The sequence below is a fragment of the Solea solea genome, chromosome 13 (assembly GCF_958295425.1).
Source record: "Solea solea chromosome 13, fSolSol10.1, whole genome shotgun sequence".
Lineage (NCBI taxonomy): Eukaryota > Metazoa > Chordata > Actinopteri > Pleuronectiformes > Soleidae > Solea > Solea solea.
Window position 1 is genome coordinate 9,547,343 of NC_081146.1, and position 18,909 is coordinate 9,566,251.

Consider the following 18,909-nt stretch of genomic DNA (forward strand, 5'->3'; position numbering starts at 1 on the left):
TAGTATGTTAGTCAGAGAAACATGACTTTGTAATTGAGGAAATGCAGTTGAGGAAGTTACTTTGCACACATCACTCTTTTAAAGTAATATTATGGCCTTTTTCACCTTGATATCAAATGTTATAAGTCAAAAATGTCATTATATTACAATGATATATTTTTACACACATTCAAAAAGTGATGTCAAATTTCTTTTTGGAACTGAATCCACTTCATTGAAACTTTGTTTCCTGTATATTCCTTCCGTTGTTAAATTGTGATCCAGTGTCACATGAAATGCAGTAATTCAGCATAACTTTGCTGAGAAATTGCAACAGTTTTAGTGTTTTGTAAATTGTTACTATGCAAAAATACAGTATATATTACTGTGCAACGTGTTACCAACACTGATTCTCAGTACCTCAGTATCATTTCACGATAATCACATGGTGTTTACACTTAAAAATGTCATTATAAATGTAAATGTAATTTAGCCAATGTGTCAAATGTTTATTTAAATGCACAGAAAAATATCATGTTTTGTGTTTTTTATGTTTTGTTTTTTTTTACTTTAAAAAAAGCCCCTTTCCATGCGGTAGACATGCGTATTGTTGTTAGCCCAAGGTAGCGACACTACAAAGTGTTCCTCGGGTTAAAATAATAACTAATTGATTTGTTTGTTATATATTACAACTTGCTTCAACTCCTTCTCTAGACCTAAAAATGGAGAATCCCTGTGTGGAACTGTGTGTTTCTTCTTTTGCACAGAGCCTAAAGACTGGTTATGTTGAATTCATCAACAGGTTGAATTTAAATGAGTGCAAGGAGGAAATAAACTCTCTCATCTATGACAGTTTTGACACTAAGAATGCATCCTAAGTATCATTGTTGGAATGGCTGCTGCTGAATTACCACAGACAAGCCAGCCTTTCATTTCAGAGCAAAGCAGCTCTAGAGGAAGACGTCGAGTCCCTAAGAGCGCAGAAGGCTTGCCTCCTCCAAGAGGTAAACAAGGCCAATAAAAAAGCTGTGTGCTATTTAGTAGACCTACACTCTGTAGAATCACATTTTTGCTTCCACAAGGACAAATTGTTAAAGCTTAGATCAGAGCATCTCTCTACACCAGAGTTCTCCAACAAACGTGGTTATTCTGACACACAGCCTCCCTGTAGTGAGTGTTTAACTTTACCACACAGGAGTTATATATATTAATGTTGAGGTTCATATCAAACTTGTTTTCTACAAGCAACAAGTAAAACTGCATGCATGGTCTGCATAATCTGCAGTTCCTGTATACAATTTTAAAAAAGCACAACCAGAAATGTGTTTGATTGAGAGAGTGGTTGTAATTACTTGATTTGCAAACATCCTTTGCAAACATCCTCTGTTCTGAGTCAGCAGCAAATGTTTAACTTTGTCAGAGTTTCGTGACAGCGTTAAACTACAGTGCATGGTAGTGTTTGTTTATATGATCTCTGTCTCTTTTTTGTAAATTGTGTTTTATTTCATTTGTTTGTCACCACATTAAAAGCTCTTCAAATAAACTACATTATAACTGATTGTCTTGTGTCTTTATCTCTATACCAGTGTATTTTCAGTTCAGTCCAAATCTACTAGCTACTTGCTTATTAGTTGAAGTTTTTCGTTTGCTGCAGTGATCTTTCATTCCTGTAACTTGACATCTATCTTTCTATTCAGTTTGGTGACACATTCAACAACAATAATCCAGCATCTTAAATCCAAAATTACCTACATATTTGTTACAAACAACAATGGCTATTTCAACATGATGATGATTCTGTTGACACAGCAAAAAGTTCAAAAATTATAGGAGTGGATAAAGGAAGGAAACTATGCACAAAACTAAATGAGGAAGTGCTGGGATTATAAATTCTATAATCTCAATTCTAGTCAATGTCCAAAAATCCTCAAGTGATCTCAAGGTAAGATCTGAACCTGCAAAACTGTATGGAATTGAATTTATTTGTATCATAATGTATGTTTTCTGTATTGTGTATGTACAAGGTGTATACAAATAATTGAGTAGCAACTAAAAGAACTGACCATACTGTATTAAAATGTTTCCCAATGGCATTTCTTGTCTTATTAGATGAACCTTTTGCTGGTGCTGGTGATGCTGACAGCATGTGCTGCAGACCCTCAAGGTAAAAAATGAGATATTATCAATTTAACAGATGGGATATCAAAAGTTAAACACCAAATTTAAGATTGCAAAGTGCATTATTAGAGTTTTAATTAGGAAGAATATTTCACATAGGTTTGCCTATGTTAACAATACATAACCATCGGATTTGAATGACCAATTAATCCTGATTAAAGTAGAAATTCTACTTTTGATTAGCAAAAAAACACTGACATCAACTGCGCAACTCAATTCTGAACAAAACAACAAGCAAATTAAACCAACCGAAAAGCAAATAATCATGTCATAGAATGTCTTTTTATAGGAACGTTCCTCCATAGTGGATTTAACTTTTTCTCACAAATTGTAAAAGATATAGCAGCATTATCAGCACTAATTGTGCAAATAAAGAGACAGTGGTTTACTGTGAAAGACTGTCACTTAAATTCATGTTTCGTGTTCATTCATGTGTTGAGGTGTTGAAGATAAAGATAATGATATGACAAAATAATTGATGAATAAAAAAGGAGTCTCTGTCTTTTCAGATATGTCAGGAAAAATGTTCAACTTCCCAATTCAAGGCAACAGAGCTTACGTGAAGCTGATTACAACACAGCGGGAGTTCAGTGCTTTAACCGTCTGCCACAGGTATCACTGACTGAAAGAACCCACTGTAACTGTAAAACAGTAGCATGAATGATAATTGATTTTATTGTTTTTTGTAATACCTACAGGTCCTTTACAGACCTGAAAAGAGATCACAGCTTTTTCTCCATGTCCACGCCTTCTCATTTCAATGATTTCCTGATTATCTGGGATAATGCAAATAAGGAGATGGAGCCTCATGTCAGGGATAAAAAGGCAGAATATGGAGGGCGGGACTATAAGCTAAACATGTGGCACTCTATTTGTACAACATGGGACTCTGCATCTGGAATTGTACAGCTTTGGTTTAATGGACAGCCTTCAATCAGAAAATTTCTTAGCTCGGGATCAACCATCAGTGGAACTCCTATAATTATTTTGGGTCAGGTAAGGTTCTATTAATAAGCAACACTGTGCCAATGTGGGATTTATTGTGTGTTGTGTATGAATCTCTTTACAAAAATATAACTTGTACTATCTTTCAACCTTGGCAATCTCAACAGGAGCAGGATTCCCATGGTGGAGGATTTGATGCTAACCAGTCTTTGGTTGGTATGATGATGGATGTCCATATGTGGAACTATGTCCTTTCATCTTGTGAGATCCAGAAATATGTTGACGAGCTAAACTTCAGTCCAGGGAATGTGATCAACTGGAGCGCACTGGAGTACCAGATTTTTGACAAAGTGCTGGTCGAGAACAAAGTCACAACATGTGACTGAAATTTAACCAGACTGCTTATACTTGTTTTAAAAGAGTATGATCCATACACTTGCATTTATGTAAAATGGAAAAGAATGTGTTGACCCAGATGTATAATGACAAATATTGCAGATGATATTGTTTCTATATTTAATGTCAGTTTACATTTTATTATCTGTTGTAATTTTGTAGTTTTACAAACACCTTAAACATCAAAATAATCAGAAAACAGAAAAAAATAAAAGCAATTAATCAAATGTGAAAGTTACTTTTGTTTTTAATCTATGTCTCATATCCCTCTCCACATCTACCAAGATCACAAAAAGGTTTTTAAATGTTACTTGATTTTAAAAAGGTGGGAAACCACAGACACAATAGACTTTCTAAATGATATTCAATGGTTTTTAACCCTGAGAAAGCACAGGCCAGACAATCAGGTTAAGACGCAGGACCACACACTTGGCGTTTGATCAAAGCATCCACTTTCACATCATAAACGCAATCTTTCTCACTTTAATCGAAATGCATCATCTGACCACTCATTTACCGCGCAAGCCCGGAGCGCAACTCGAAATGCAGGCCAGTGCGCAAGCCTGAGCCTACGCCCTAGCCTGGTCCGAGCCTGTGTAAAATGATAGAAATTAAGCCTGTTGGGTCCCGTCGGGTTTGGGCAAATATTTTCAGCTCTAATGCTCACGCCCCCAATCACTGTTGGCCTTTAGATTTTCTGCTGACAGAAACTTCAAATAAAAGGAATGAGCTCCCAACTGTTCTGAGACTTTATGTTACATCCCCATTGGTGATTTCAAAGTTTTACTATCTGACATGTTTTATTATTTTCTAATCTGTTCATTATATTATGTCAACAGGACTACCAGACTAAATAATATTAAATAACACCATGTTTGTGGTACAAGGCTCATGAAGTAAGTAAATATATATATACACATACATATATGTATGGAATGTTTATATATGTGTATATCTATATATATATATATATATACTATGTTATAAACATTCCACAGTAAATTAGGCTGCACACCAGCACCAGGAGCAGCAATACTCACAAAAACATCTGTTTTGATTCCTGCTGAGACAGCAGATTAGTATGTTATTCAGAGAAACATGACTTTGTAATTGAGGAAATGCAGTTGAGGAAGTTACTTTGCACACATCACTCTTTTAAAGTAATATTATGGCCTTTTTCACCTTGATATCAAATGTTATAAGTCAAAAATGTCATTATATTACATATCACATGGTGTTTACACTTAAAAATGTAATTATAAATGTAAATGTAATTTAGCCAATGTGTCAAATGTTTATTTAAATGCACAGAAAAATATCATGTTCTGTGTTTTCTATGTTTTTTTTTTTTACTTTAAAAAAAAGCCCCTTTCCATGCGGTAGACATCCGTATTGTTGTTAGCCCAAGGTAGCGACACTACAAAGTGTTCCTCGGGTTAAAATAATAACTGATTGATTTGTTTGTTATATATTACAACTTGCTTCAACTCCTTCTCTAGACCTAAAAATGGAGAATCCCTGTGTGGAACTGTGTGTTTCTTCTTTTGCACAGAGCCTAAAGACTGGTTATGTTGAATTCATCAACAGGTTCAATTTAAATGAGTGCAAGGAGGAAATAAACTCTCTCATCTATGACAGTTTTGACACTAAGAATGCATCCTAAGTATCATTGTTGGAATGGCTGCTGCTGAATTTCCACAGACAAGCCAGCCTTTCATTTCAGAGCAAAGCAGCTCTAGAGGAAGACGTCGAGTCCCTAAGAGCGCAGAAGGCTTGCCTCCTCCAAGAGGTAAACAAGGCCAATAAAAAAGCTGTGTGCTATTTAGTAGACCTACACTCTGTAGAATCACATTTTTGCTTCCACAAGGACGAATTGTTAAAGCTTAGATCAGAGCATTTCTCCACACCAGAGTTCTCCAACAAACGTGGTTATTCTGACACACAGCCTCCCTGTAGTGAGTGTTTAACTTTACCACACAGGAGTTATATATATTAATATAGAGGTTCATATCAAACTTGTTTTCTACAAGCAACAAGTAAAACTGCATGCATGGTCTGCATAATCTGCAGTTCCTGTGTACAATTTTAAAAAAGCACAACCAGAAATGTGTTTGATTGAGAGAGTGGTTGTAATTACTTGATTTGCAAACATCCTTTGCAAACATCCTCTGTTCTGAGTCAGCAGCAAATGTTTAACTTTGTCAGAGTTTCGTGACAGCGTTAAACTACAGTGCATGGTAGTGTTTGTTTATATGATCTCTGTCTCTTTTTTGTAAATTGTGTTTTATTTCATTTGTTTGTCACCACATTAAAAGCTCTTCAAATAAACTACAATATAACTGATTGTCTTGTGTCTTTATCTCTATACCAGTGTATTTTCAGTTCAGTCCAAATCTACTAGCTACTTGCTTATTAGTTGAAGTTTTTCGTTTGCTGCAGTGATCTTTCATTCCTGTAACTTGACATCTATCTTTCTATTCAGTTTGGTGACACATTCAACAGCAACAATCCAGCATCTTAAATCCAAAATTACCTACATATTTGTTACAAACAACAATGGCTATTTCAACATGATGATGATTCTGTTGACACAGCAAAAAGTTCAAGAATTATAGAAGTAGATAAAGGAAGGAAACTAGGCACAAAACTAAACGAGGAAGTGCTGGGAATATAAATTCTATAATCTCAATTCTAGTCAATGTCCAAAAATCCTCAAGTGATCTCAAGGTAAGATCTGAACCTGCAAAACTGTATGGAATTGAATTTATTTGTATCATAATGTATGTTTTCTGTATTGTGTATGTACAAGGTGTATACAAATAATTGAGTAGCAACTAAAAGAACTGACCATACTGTATTAAAATGTTTCCCAATGGCATTTCTTGTCTTATTAGATGAACCTTTTGCTGGTGCTGGTGATGCTGACAGCATGTGCTGCAGACCCTCAAGGTAAAAAATGAGATATTATCAATTTAACATATGGGTTATCAAAAGTTAAACACCAAATTTAAGATTGCAAAGTGCATTATTAGAGTTTTAATTAGGAAGAATATTTCACATAGGTTTGCCTATGTTAACAATACATAACCATCGGATTTGAATGACCAATTAATCCTGTTTAAAGTAGAAATTCTACTTTTGATTAGCAAAAAAAACCAATTCTGAAACAAAACAATAAGAAAACTTAACTAACCAAAAAGCAAATAATCATGTCATTGAATGTCTATTTATAGGAACTTTCTTCCTCACTGCAAATAGTGAAAGACTGTCACTTAAATTCATTTGTTTTCATTCATGTGTTGAGGTGTTGAAGTTATAGATAATAATAACATGTCATGTGCAAAATAATAAACTATGTAAAAAAGGAGAGAGAGAAAATCTGTCTCTGTCTTTTCCAGATATGTCAGGAAAAATGTTCATCTTTCCAATGGAATCCAAGTCCGCTTATGTGAAGCTGATTACATCACAGCAGGAGTTCAGGGATGTAACCGTCTGCCACAGGTATCACTGATTGAAATAACCCACTGTAACTGTATAATGGTAGACGGAATCATAATTATGTATGATAATAATTATGAATGATAAATGGTTTATTGTTTTTTGTAATACCTACAGGTCCTTTACAGACCTCAGAAGAAGTCACGGCTTGTTCTCCATGTCCACGCGTGGTCATCCCAATGACTTCGCGATTTTCTGGGATAATGCAAATAAGGAGATGGAGGCTCATGTCAGGGATTTAAATGTACAATACAACTGGGTGGACTATAAGCCAAACATGTGGCACTCTATTTGTACAACATGGGACTCTGCGTCTGGAATTGTACAGCTTTGGTTTGATGGACAGCCTTTAATCAAAAGATTCCTTGATGTGGGATCCAACATCATCAGTGGAACTCCTATAATTATTTTGGGTCAGGTAAGGTTGTTAATTAATGATAAGCAACACGGTGTCAATGTGGATTTATTATGTATTGTGTATGGATCTCTGTACAAAAATATAACTTGTACTATCTTTCAACCTTGGCAATTTTAACAGGAGCAGGATTCCCATGGTGGAGGATTTGATGCTAAACAGTCTTTGGTTGGTATGATGGCGGATGTCCATATGTGGAACTCTGTCCTTTCCCCTTGTGAGATCCAGAAATATGTTTACAATCTAAACTTCACTCGAGGTGATGTGATCAACTGGAGCGCACTGGAGTACCAGATTTTTGACAAAGTGCTGGTCGAGAACACAGTCACACCATGTGCAATTTAACAAGACTGCTAATACTTGTTTTAAAAGAGTATGATCCATACACTTGCATTTATGTAAAATGGAAATGGAAAGATGTAGACCTTAATTCTAGTTAATTAAAAGTTAATTTTACTGTGCCATTAAAAACAGAAATATTGAGTTTCTTTACTTAATGCCAGTTTATGATTTATTATCTGTTGTAAAAATCTAAATAATCAGAAAACAGAAAAAAATAAAAGCAATGAATCAAATGTGAAGTTTTTTTTTTTTTTTAGATCTATGTCTCATATCCCTCTCTCATCTACCAAGATACTTATTTACCCTGCATAAAGCCCACCCCACATTAGAGGATTTTCAAATCTGACTTGATTTCAAAAACGTGGGAGACCATGGACACACAACAAAACTTGTGACTGATTAGTTACAAATTAGTTACTAGTTTGTTTGTTTGTTTGTTTTACAGATTTTCAGTGTTTTTTAATCCTGAGAAAGCACAGACCACAGATCAAGTTAAGACACAGGACCACACACTTGGTGTTTAATCAAACAAATTCAGGCAGGAGAATCCAGGGATTTGAGATCTCACAGAAACAGTGACATCAGAATATAAACAGAGTTGGAGGTAGACTGTCGGCATCGTCACTTAATAGCTCTTGTGTTTACGTGATGTTTTGAAGTCATGGCTGATAACACGGAATCAACTTGGTGGTTCTAAACAAAAGTACACAACATCTGTTTTCTGGTCAACACGCTCTCATCGCTTATTGCTGTGTTCTGCTCACGCCCCCAATCACAGTTCATTCGTAAATATCAAACATGTTAAATAATTATGATATATTTTAATATGATTTGAAATTGGGATGCCTCTGATGAATTCTGTTAATCCCTCACACAGGATAATTTGGTCAGGTAATCTGTCTCAGAAGCTCCATGTCTACTGTGAAAGGTAAAAGGCTTTACACAGCAAAAAGATCAGGGCTGATGATGTGTCTGCTTGTTTTGAAGCTCCTCTATACTCTACTGTCAAAAAAATGATGAATGCACTGTTAACTTACCTTTAGTATTAACATTAGCTACACACTCACACAGTCACACAGCACCACTTTGCCACTTGTGAATAGGCTCATACTTATAATGTTAATGCATAAGTTGCTTCACATTTCATCACTCATTCTCCCAGTTAAATCAGACTAAATCAGACACACTCTCACATTGACTTTTCATTGTTAATGTGAGTCATTCTGTGCTGACAGATGCTGCCAGTCTCTCAATCAATAAAATGATCTCGGATCTCATAGATGCTGGATTCATAAAGACTACACCAGTTTGTAAAGCTGGCAGTTTGAGATGCATTTTAGTTTAATTGCAGGTCAAATTTCAGCCTTTATTTAGCAGGTGAGTAAACAAATCCAACAGTTATTACAAACACCCCCATGTGGCCTTTAGATTGTTGGTTTTGTGCTGACAGAAACTCTATATAAAAGGAATGAGCTCCAAACTGTTCTCAGACTTTATTGTTATATCCCCAGTGGTGATTTCAAAGTTTTACTATCTGACATTTTTCATAAATCTTATTTTTTCTAATCTGTTCCCTATATTATGTCTCTATTTTAGTTAGTTTAGTTAGTTATTTCGTCCAAAATTTTACCAAAAAGTCATAGGTTAGTATGTTGTCCAAAATCTGACAAAAAAGTCATACTTCAGTATGTCGTCCAAAAAGTCATAGTTTTGTAAGGCATCCAAACTGTAACTCAAAGCAACATGTTACAAGTTAGCAGTCAGCACTAGTGGCCTAATGGATAAGGCAGTGTCTGACTAAGCCAGGGATTGTGAGTGCACATCCCTTCTCGGACAGTCCACTCATAGAGTAAGATGTCCCAAAAATGTCATAGGTCAGTATGTTGTCCAAAATGTGACAAAAATGTCATAGGTCAGTATGTTGTCCAAAATGTGACAAAAATGTCATAGTTTAGTATTTCGTCCAAAATGTTACAAAAAATATCAAAGTTTAGTATGTCTTCCAAAAACTGACAAAAATGTCATAGGTTAGTATGTCGTCCAAAATCTGACAAAAAAGTCATACTTTAGTATGTGGTCCAAAATTTGACAAAAAAAGTCATAGGTTAGTATGTGGTCCAAAATGTGACAAAAATGTCAAAGTTTAGTATGTCGTCCGAAATGTGACAAAAATTTCAAAGTTTAGTATGTCATCCAAAATCTGACAAAAATGTCATAGTTTAAGTATGTCGTCCAAAAGGTGACAGAAATGTCATAGTTTAGTATGTCGTCCAAAATTTGACCAAAATGTCATAGTTTAGTATGTCGTTCAAAATTTGACAAAAAAGTCATAGGTTAGCACATCTTCCCAAATTTGACAAAAAAGTCATACGTTAGCATGTTGTCCAAAATTTGACAAAAAAAAGTCATAGGTTAGTATGTCGTCCAAAATCCGACAAAAAAGTAATAGCATAGTATGTCGTCCCAAATTTGACAAAAAAGTCATAGGTTAGTATGTCGTCCAAAATGTGACAAAAGAGTCATTGGTTAGCATGTTGTCCAAAATGTGACAAAAAAGTCATATGTTAGCATGTTGTCCAAAATTTGACAAAAAAGTCATAGGTTAGTATGTCGTCCAAAATGTGACAAAAATGTCATAGTTCAGTTTGTTGTCCAAAAAGTGACAAAAATGTCGTAGGTTAGTATGTCGTCTAAAATCTGACAAAAAAGTCTTACTTTAGCATGTCGTCCCAAATTTGACAAAAAAGTCATAGGTTAGTATGTCATCCAAAATGTGACAAAGAAATCCTAGGTTAGTATGTCGTCCAAAATTTGAACAAAAAGTTATAGGTTAGCAAGTTGTCCAAAATCTGACAAAAAAGTCATAGTTTAGCATGTCGTCCCAAATTCGACAAAAATTTCATACTTTAGTATTTCGTCCAAAATGAAACAAAAAAGTCATAGGTTAGTATGTCATGCAAAATGTGACAAAAAAGTCATACGTTAGTATGTCGTCCAAAATCTGACAAAAAAAGTCATACTTTAGTATGTCGTCCAAAATTTGACAAAAAAGTCATAGGTTAGCATGTCTTCCACAATGTGACAAAATGTCATAGTTTAGTATGTCGTCCAAAATGTGACAAAAATGTCATACTTTTGTAGTTTTGTAAGGCATCCAAACTGTAACTCAAAACAACATGTTACAAATTAGATGTCAGCACTAGTGGCCTAATGGATAAGGCAGTGTCTTACTAAGCCAGGGATTGTGAGTTCAAGTTCCTTCTGGGACAGTCCAGTCATAGAGTAAAATGTCATAGTTTAGTATGTCGACAAAAATCTCATAGTTTAGAATGTCGTCCAAAAAAAGGGCCCGAAATAGTCATAGTTTAGTATGTGGTCCAAAATGTGACAAAAATGTCAAAGCTTAGTATGTTGTCCAAAATCTGACAAAAATGTAATAGTTTAGTATGTCGTCCAAAAAAGGGCCCGAAATAGTCATAGTTTAGTATGTGGTCCAAAATGTGACAAAAATGTCATAGTTTAGTATGTGGTCCAAAATGTGACAAAAATGTAATAGTTTAGTATGTCGTTCAAAATTTGACAAAAAAGTCATAGGTTACCATGTCGTCCCAAATTTTACAAAAAAAGTCATAGGTAAGCATGTTGTCCAAAATGTGACAAAAAAAAGTAATGGGTTGGTATGTCATCCAAATTGTGACAAAAATGTCAAAGTTTAGTATGTCGTCCAAAATGTGACAAAAAAGTCATACTTTTGTAGTTTTGTAAGGCATCCAAACTGTAACTCAAAACAACATGTTACAAATAAGCTGTCAGCACTAGTGGCCTAATGGATAAGGCAGTGTCCTACTAAGCCAGGGATGGTGAGTACAAGTCATTTCTGGGACAGTCCACTTATAGTTTAGTATGTGGTCCAAAATGTGACAAAAAAGTCATAGCTTAGCATGTTGTCCAAAATGTGACAAAAAAGTCATAGGTTAGTATGTCGTCAAAAATTTGACAAAAAAAGTCATACTTTAGTATGTCGTCCAAAATTTGATAAAAAAAAAGTCATAGGTTAGCATGTCATCCCAAATTTTACAAAAAAAAGTCATAGGTTAGCATTTTGTCCAAAATGTGACAAAAAAAGCAATGGGTTGGTATGTCCTCCAAAATGTGACAAAAAAAGCAATGGGTTGGTATGTCCTCCAAAATGTGACAAAAATGTCAAAGTTTAGTATGTCGTTCAAAATGTGACAAAAATGTCATAGGTCAGTATGTCATCCAAAATGTGACAAAAAAGGCATAGGTTAGTATGTCGTCCAAAATATGACAAAAAAGTCATAGGTTAGCATGTTGTCCAAAATTTGACAAAAAAAGTCATAGGTTAGTATGTCGTCCAAAATCGGACAGAAAAGTCATACTTTAGTAAGTCGTCCCAAACTTGACAAAAAAGTAATAGGTTAGTATGTCATCCAAAATCCGACAAAAAAGTAATACTTTAGTATGTTGTCCAAAATTTGACAAAAAAGTCATAGGTTAGCATGTTGTCCAAAATGTGAAAAAAAGTAATAGCATAGTATGTTGTCCAAAATTTGAGAAAAAAGTCATAGGTTAGCACATCTTCCCAAATTTGACAAAAAAGTCATATTTTAGCATGTTGTCCAAAATTTGACAAAAAAAAGTCATAGGTTAGTTTGTCGTCCAAAATCTGACAAAAAAGTCATACTTCAGTCTGTCATCCAAAATTTGAACAAAAGTCGCAGGTTAGTACGTTGTCCAAAATCTGACAAAAAAGTCATAGGTTAGTATGTCGTCCAAAATGTTACAAAAAAGTCATAGGTAAGTATGTCGTCCAAAATGTGACAAAAAAGTCATAGGTTAGTATGTCGTCCAAAATGTGACAAAAAAGTCATAGGTTAGTATGTCGTCCAAAATGTAACAAAAAAGTCATAGGTTAGCATCTCGTCCCAAATTTGACAAAAAAGTCATAGGTTAGTATGTCGTCCAAAATGTAACAAAAAAGTCATAGGTTCATATGTCGTTCAAAATGTAACAAAAAAGTCATAGGTTAGTATGTCGTCCAAAATGTGACAAAAAAGTCATAGGTTAGTTTGTCATCCAAAATTTGACCAAAACATCGTAGGTTAGTATGTTGTCCAAAGCTGACAAAAAAGTCATAGGTTAGCATGTCGTCCCAAATTTGACAAAAAAGTCATAGGTTAGTATGTCGTCCAAAATGTGACAAAAAAGTCATAGGTTAGCATGTTGTCCAAAATGTGAAAAAAAAGTAATAGCATAGTATGTTGTCCAAAATTTGAGAAAAAAGTCATAGGTTAGCACGTCTTCCCAAATTTGACAAAAAAAGTCATAGGTTAGCATGTTATCCAAAATTTGACAAAAAAAAGTCATAGGTTAGTGTCGTCCAAAATCTTACAAAAAAGTCATACTTTAGTATGTCGTCCAAAACCTGACAAAAAAGTCATACTTCAGTCTGTCATTCAAAATTTGAACAAAAAGTCGTAGGTTAGTACGTTGTCCAAAATCTGACAAAAAAGTCATAAGTTTGCATGTCGTCCCAAATTTGACAAAAAAGTCATAGGTTAGTTTGTCATCCAAAATTTGACCAAAAACATCGTAGGTTATTATGTTGTCCAAAATCTGACAAAAAAGTCATAGGTTAGCATGTCGTCCCAAATTTGACAAAAAAGTCATAGGTTAGTATGTCATCCAAAATCTGACAAAAAAGTAATAGCATAGTATGTCGTCCCAAATCTGACAAAAAAGTCATAAGTTAGTATGTCGTCCCAAATTTGACAAAAAAAGTCATAGGTTAGTATGTCGTCCAAAATTTGACAAAAAAGTCATATGTTAGCATGTTATCCAAAATTTGACAAAAAAAAGTCATCGGTTAGTATGTCGTCCAAAATGTTACAAAAAAGTCATAGGTTAGTATGTCGTCCAATATGTGACAAAAAAGTCATAGGTTAGTATGTCGTCCAAAATGTGACAAAAAAGTCATAGGTTAGTATGTTGTCCAAAATGTAACAAAAAGGTCATAGGTTAGCATCTCGTCCCAAATTTGACAAAAAAGTCATAGGTTAGTATGTCGTCCAAAATGTAACAAAAAAGTCATAGGTTCATATGTCGTTCAAAATGTAACAAAAAAGTCATAGGTTAGTATGTCGTCCAAAATGTGACAAAAAAGTCATAGGTTAGTTTGTCATCCAAAATTTGACCAAAACATCGTAGGTTAGTATGTTGTCCAAAATCTAACAAAAAAGTCATAGGTTAGCATGTCGTCCCAAATTTGACAAAAAAGTCATAGGTTAGTATGTCGTCCAAAATGTGACAAAAAGGTCATAGGTTAAGTATGTCGTCCAAAATGTGACAAAAAAGTCATAGGTTAGCATGTTGTCCAAAATGTGAAAAAAAAGTAATAGCATAGTATGTTGTCCAAAATTTGAGAAAAAAGTCATAGGTTAGCACGTCTTCCCAAATTTGACAAAAAAAGTCAGATGTTAGCATGTTATCCAAAATTTGACAAAAAAAAGTCATAGGTTAGTATGTCGTCCAAAATGTGAAAAAAAAAGTAATAGCATAGTATGTTGTCCAAAATTTGAGAAAAAAGTCATAGGTAAGCATGTCATCCCAAATTTGACAAAAAAGTCATAGGTTAGTTAGTATGTCGTCCAAAATGTGACAAAAATGTCATAGTTCAGTTTGTTGTCCAAAAAGTGACAAAAATGTCGTAGGTTAGTATGTCGTCTAAAATCTGACAAAAAAGTCTTACTTTAGCATGTCGTCCCAAATTTGACAAAAAAGTCATAGGTTAGCATGTTGTCCAAAATGTGAAAAAAAAGTAATAGCATAGTATGTTGTCCAAAATTTGAGAAAAAAGTCATAGGTTAGTATGTCGTCCAAAATTTGACAAAAAAGTCATAGGTTAGCATGTCGTCCCAAATTTGACAAAAAAGTCATAGGTTAGCATGTTGTCCAAAATGTGAAAAAAAAGTAATAGCATAGTATGTTGTCCAAAATTTGAGAAAAAAGTCATAGGTTAGTATGTCGTCCAAAATCTGACAAAACAGTCATACTTTAGTATGTTGTCCAAAACCTGACAAAAAACTCATACTTCAGTCTGTCATCCAAAATTTGAACAAAAAGTCGTAGGTTAGTACGTTGTCCAAAATCTGACAAAAAAGTCATAAGTTAGCATGTCGTCCCAAATTTGACAAAAAGTCATAGGTTAGTTTGTCATCCAAAATTTGACCAAAACATCGTAGGTTAGTATGTTGTCCAAAATCTGACAAAAAAGTCATAGGTTAGCATGTCGTCCCAAATTTGACAAAAAAGTCATAGGTTAGATGTCATCCAAAATGTGATAAAAAGTCATACTTAAGTATGTCGTCCAAAATTTGACCAAAAAGTCCTAGGTTAGTCAAATGAAGTCAAATGAAACTGATTAAGATAAGAATAATTGTTACATTTTCTTAGATTTCTCTAAAAGAAAAGTTTTTTTGACCATATGCGATTTGTACTAAAATGTGTGAAACTAACACCAGCTAAATATGCAAACAAACAATAGAATTGTCTCAAAACTGCAAAATCACTTAAATTGTCAGTTTGTTTTTCATGACTGCTCTACACCGTTTTTAATCTTCATCTCAGGTATCTCCCCATGGTCGAATTTGTGACTGTTTTTAACATTATATATAATTAATATAGAGGTTCATGAGTGTGACAATTTCTCTGCTAGGTCACTTTATTTCATAAAACATGACAAACAAATCAAACTTGTTTTCTACAAGCAGCAAATAAATCAGTCTGCAGTTTTTGTGTACAATTTTACACATAAAAGCTTTTGCTTCGAAGAGATAAAGACTGCTTGCCACCCTGTGCAGTGATTTACACAATTAATTGGTTTTTTGAATCATGCATTGAGCTGCAAAATATCTTGTTTTTTCTTTTAAAGCTGAAATGTGTTTCTTTTAAATATTAAAGCAGCTAAACGTAAGCAACACGTGTAATTTAACTGTTGCCTCGTTGCTTTGCTCTTGCTGGTGGAGATTCGTGACAGCCACAATGATCTAGTCATTCACTGGCAAAAAGACCATTAATGCATAAATATCTTACAGAAAGCCACTTAAACAAATGCCCCTTACATTCAAATTAAATGAGTTCACACTGTACTGGTTAAGCTCCACATGACTCTCTGTGACCCCACAGCCCAATTTGTGACCTAATGTATAACCCAAGTGCAGAACCCGAGCTGACGACTGATGTATGCAGCCGTCGCAGTGTTGTCTCCCTTCCAACTAACCTGCAAAGTGTTTCCCGGAATTTCGTGTTCTCCCCAACCTCCTCTGACTGTTTGACCCCTGCAGACCGCTCTGCAATCATACATACTTTAAAAGGTCAAAAATGTTAATATGATACACTTTGCTATGCATTTATGTAAAATGGAAATGGGAAAAGAAACGTGTTGACCCACATGTAGAACTTTTAGGCATTTAATAAGAAAGCCTGAGGCTCTCTCGGATTAACAACACATAGAAATATTCCCTTGATGTTCCAGGACGTGAATGACGATTTATAGATTTTCAAAATTGTCAAAAAACCTGTTTACACAGCCTCTAACGGACGCGTCCACCGAGCAATTTGCTAGATATTTTCCAGTACATATCTACCTATCCCTCTATCTATCATAGTGGACCCTTGATACGGTATCAAGGGTCCACTGTAACCTTTAACTTATAAAAGTTTTAATAACATCAAAGGTCCACAAAGACAGATTCATTTCCTCATAAGAATATTTACTCAAAGGCTTAAGGTCAACAGTTAACTACTTTAACTGTTTACATATTACACTGTAACAAGTAATCCTGCAATAATCATTTAAACAAACTAAAATAAATGATTTGAAGTGTTTCAGAGACAGATATTATTCCTAAATTGAATGTCCTACTACAGTTTAACACATTGTCTTGGTCTTGCCCACAACATATTTTAATACCGTGTATTTTCACTACCACTTTTTTTTAGATGGTGGTTGATTTGCTCCATGTCTGTTGCATGTAGGCCATTGTTTTGTAACATCTTTACACAGCAATAAGATGCCGACTGTGGATCTGTCTGTTTCAAAGCTCCTCTGCTCCCTGCTGTCAAAAAACTATAATGCAGCTTGAACTCAGTGTTATTATTTTCATGAGCTGGAACACTCATTCTCATTCTGTTATTTTACTTCTTCATTCAATCACACGGTGCTACTATGGCTTATGTTTCTCCACATTTCACTACTAACACAAACACTAATAGTGACAGTTTTAAATATTTTGCATATAGTCCATTTAAGTTCGCTTAAAAAAAAAAACACAAATCATTCCAAGCACAACAATGAAATCACACAGCGCTGATAACGCTCACTATATTCAAATTTAATATCACAAGAAGTTGAGAAACAATTAACAATTTCAAAGTATACAGTATTCATTTAGTTAGAAGGGTTGTCCCCTAGTAAAATATTTAACAGTTTTTTAGCAACATTCAAACTGCATTAGATCTTCACATAAACATTTATGTGCCTGGAATTCACATGAATAACTTATTCCCAATAATCAATAACCTCATTAATATCAAAAAAATCATGTTTGAGGCTTATGTAGATAATAATTCTCTAACTTTTAAGAACTAGATTTATTTGCCAGAGACAAAAGCAAAGCAGTTTGGATGGTTTTACAACCGTATTAATACATATTTGAAAAACCTCGGCACTGCTCCAGGTGATCCAGGTGTATATTTCACACATGAATCGTGGACAGACTCTTCATTAAAAATGGTCCATGATCTGTGTCCTTACCCACAATTTCCTCTGCTTATTTATGTCCATACTGAGTCAAGTCTTCACGGCTGGACACATATAATCTTATTATGGATTGGAAGGTTGTCTCAGTGAGATGATAGGTTTTGCTTGTTTCACAGCTTTTTCTTGCATATTGCTACGTCTTAATTCTTTCCCAGGGCAATATTGGAATCTCATTTCTCCATCACACACACACACACACACACACACACACACACACACAAATGAATAGCAGCTCCTTGGTAATAGGAGAATAATAATAGAGGGAGTTGCAGATGTAGATTGTATGTGAAGATAATATTGTTAGATGCTAGATAAGAAAGTGTCTCTGACTAAATGTTTTTGCTCTGGGCTAAACAGGAGCTGCAAACATTTTCTTGTAGAACCAGACTCCAACAAAGTGACAGTTGCTCTCTCCCTCCGCTATACATCTCAAACATCAGATTGATATTTACTGCCTTACTCTAAGTGACAGTTCATCCTCATGTGCTGCCTGTACATTTACTCACTATTGTATGAAAAAAAGCACACTTGGTGTGAGCTCGGAATACATCGATATGTGCTTTTTTTTGTAGTTCTAATCAATTATTTGTGTGTGTAAATGCAATAGAATATCTTATGACTCATTCTTCTCTCTTACAATGCCCTAAAACTAGTATTTTCCTGCTGCTGCTGCTGCTGCTGCTGCTGCTGGTACAACACATGTACACAGACACAAAGATGCTGCACGTCTATTTTTTTTTTGCTATTGTCAACAAAGATAAAAAAATGACTTTTTCTCTTTATGTAAAAGGAAAATGCTGAGTGCACTGAGTATCGGGACGCTAAAACCCTTTAAAAACTTCAAACCTTAAGATGAACCGTAGTGTGATTTAACACTTCTCTCTTGTTTCTCTATCTGCCCCCTTCCTCTCTCTTGCTCAAAAAATCTCCTCCTGTCTGAAAGCTCAGTCAAAATCAGAGAATCTTTCCCAGCTGAGTTGAATGTAGTGCACTGTCTAGTTGTTTCAGTCTTATCCTTCTCTGGGGTTCATCCCTCAGGCTGATCTGATGTCGTTCTCCAGAAAACATTCGCTCTGAACTGCAGGATTCCCCCAAGTCGATGCAGGATCTCATCACATGAGTGGAGAGAGGGGAGTGCTGTCCCCTCCACCACAGGAGCCCTCAGCAGAGAGAACATTACAGACACAGGACTCAAAAATGAACAAAAACTATGCATCGCATACTTTAATATGGGCACAGATGTACAATCATGGACGAGAACTCTACATTAATACCTGGGAGCATTCATTATGTTTATTTATTCTTTACCAAACGC

General features: G+C 34.8%; 2 protein-coding genes across 2 annotated transcripts; both read left to right on the forward strand.

The window, feature by feature from the left end:
* The first annotated feature begins 1,862 nt into the window (after positions 1 to 1,862).
* Positions 1,863 to 3,725, forward strand: LOC131471558 (C-reactive protein-like). Its single transcript, XM_058648165.1, has 5 exons — positions 1,863 to 1,921; positions 2,089 to 2,143; positions 2,667 to 2,769; positions 2,856 to 3,153; positions 3,270 to 3,725. Exons 2-5 carry the CDS (start codon positions 2,089 to 2,091, stop codon positions 3,486 to 3,488), a joined length of 675 nt encoding a protein of 224 aa, XP_058504148.1. The 5' UTR covers positions 1,863 to 1,921; the 3' UTR covers positions 3,489 to 3,725.
* Positions 3,726 to 6,166: 2,441 nt separating this feature from the next.
* On the forward strand, positions 6,167 to 7,986 carry LOC131471522 (serum amyloid P-component-like). The gene is made up of 5 exons (XM_058648117.1): positions 6,167 to 6,225; positions 6,393 to 6,447; positions 6,897 to 6,999; positions 7,114 to 7,414; positions 7,535 to 7,986. Exons 2-5 carry the CDS (start codon positions 6,393 to 6,395, stop codon positions 7,754 to 7,756), a joined length of 681 nt encoding a protein of 226 aa, XP_058504100.1. The 5' UTR covers positions 6,167 to 6,225; the 3' UTR covers positions 7,757 to 7,986.
* Positions 7,987 to 18,909: the final 10,923 nt, after the last annotated feature.

Excerpts from the sequence above, each read along its gene's own strand:
- LOC131471558 (XM_058648165.1), top strand. The coding sequence starts at position 2,089 with ATGAACCTTTTGCTGGTGCTGGTGATGCTGACAGCATGTGCTGCAGAC. Across the intron at positions 2,144-2,666 it reads ATGTGCTGCAGACCCTCAAG|ATATGTCAGGAAAAATGTTC; the intron begins GTAAAAAATGAG and ends CTGTCTTTTCAG. Across the intron at positions 3,154-3,269 it reads CTATAATTATTTTGGGTCAG|GAGCAGGATTCCCATGGTGG; the intron begins GTAAGGTTCTAT and ends CAATCTCAACAG.
- LOC131471522 (XM_058648117.1), top strand. The coding sequence starts at position 6,393 with ATGAACCTTTTGCTGGTGCTGGTGATGCTGACAGCATGTGCTGCAGAC. Across the intron at positions 6,448-6,896 it reads ATGTGCTGCAGACCCTCAAG|ATATGTCAGGAAAAATGTTC; the intron begins GTAAAAAATGAG and ends TGTCTTTTCCAG. Across the intron at positions 7,415-7,534 it reads CTATAATTATTTTGGGTCAG|GAGCAGGATTCCCATGGTGG; the intron begins GTAAGGTTGTTA and ends CAATTTTAACAG.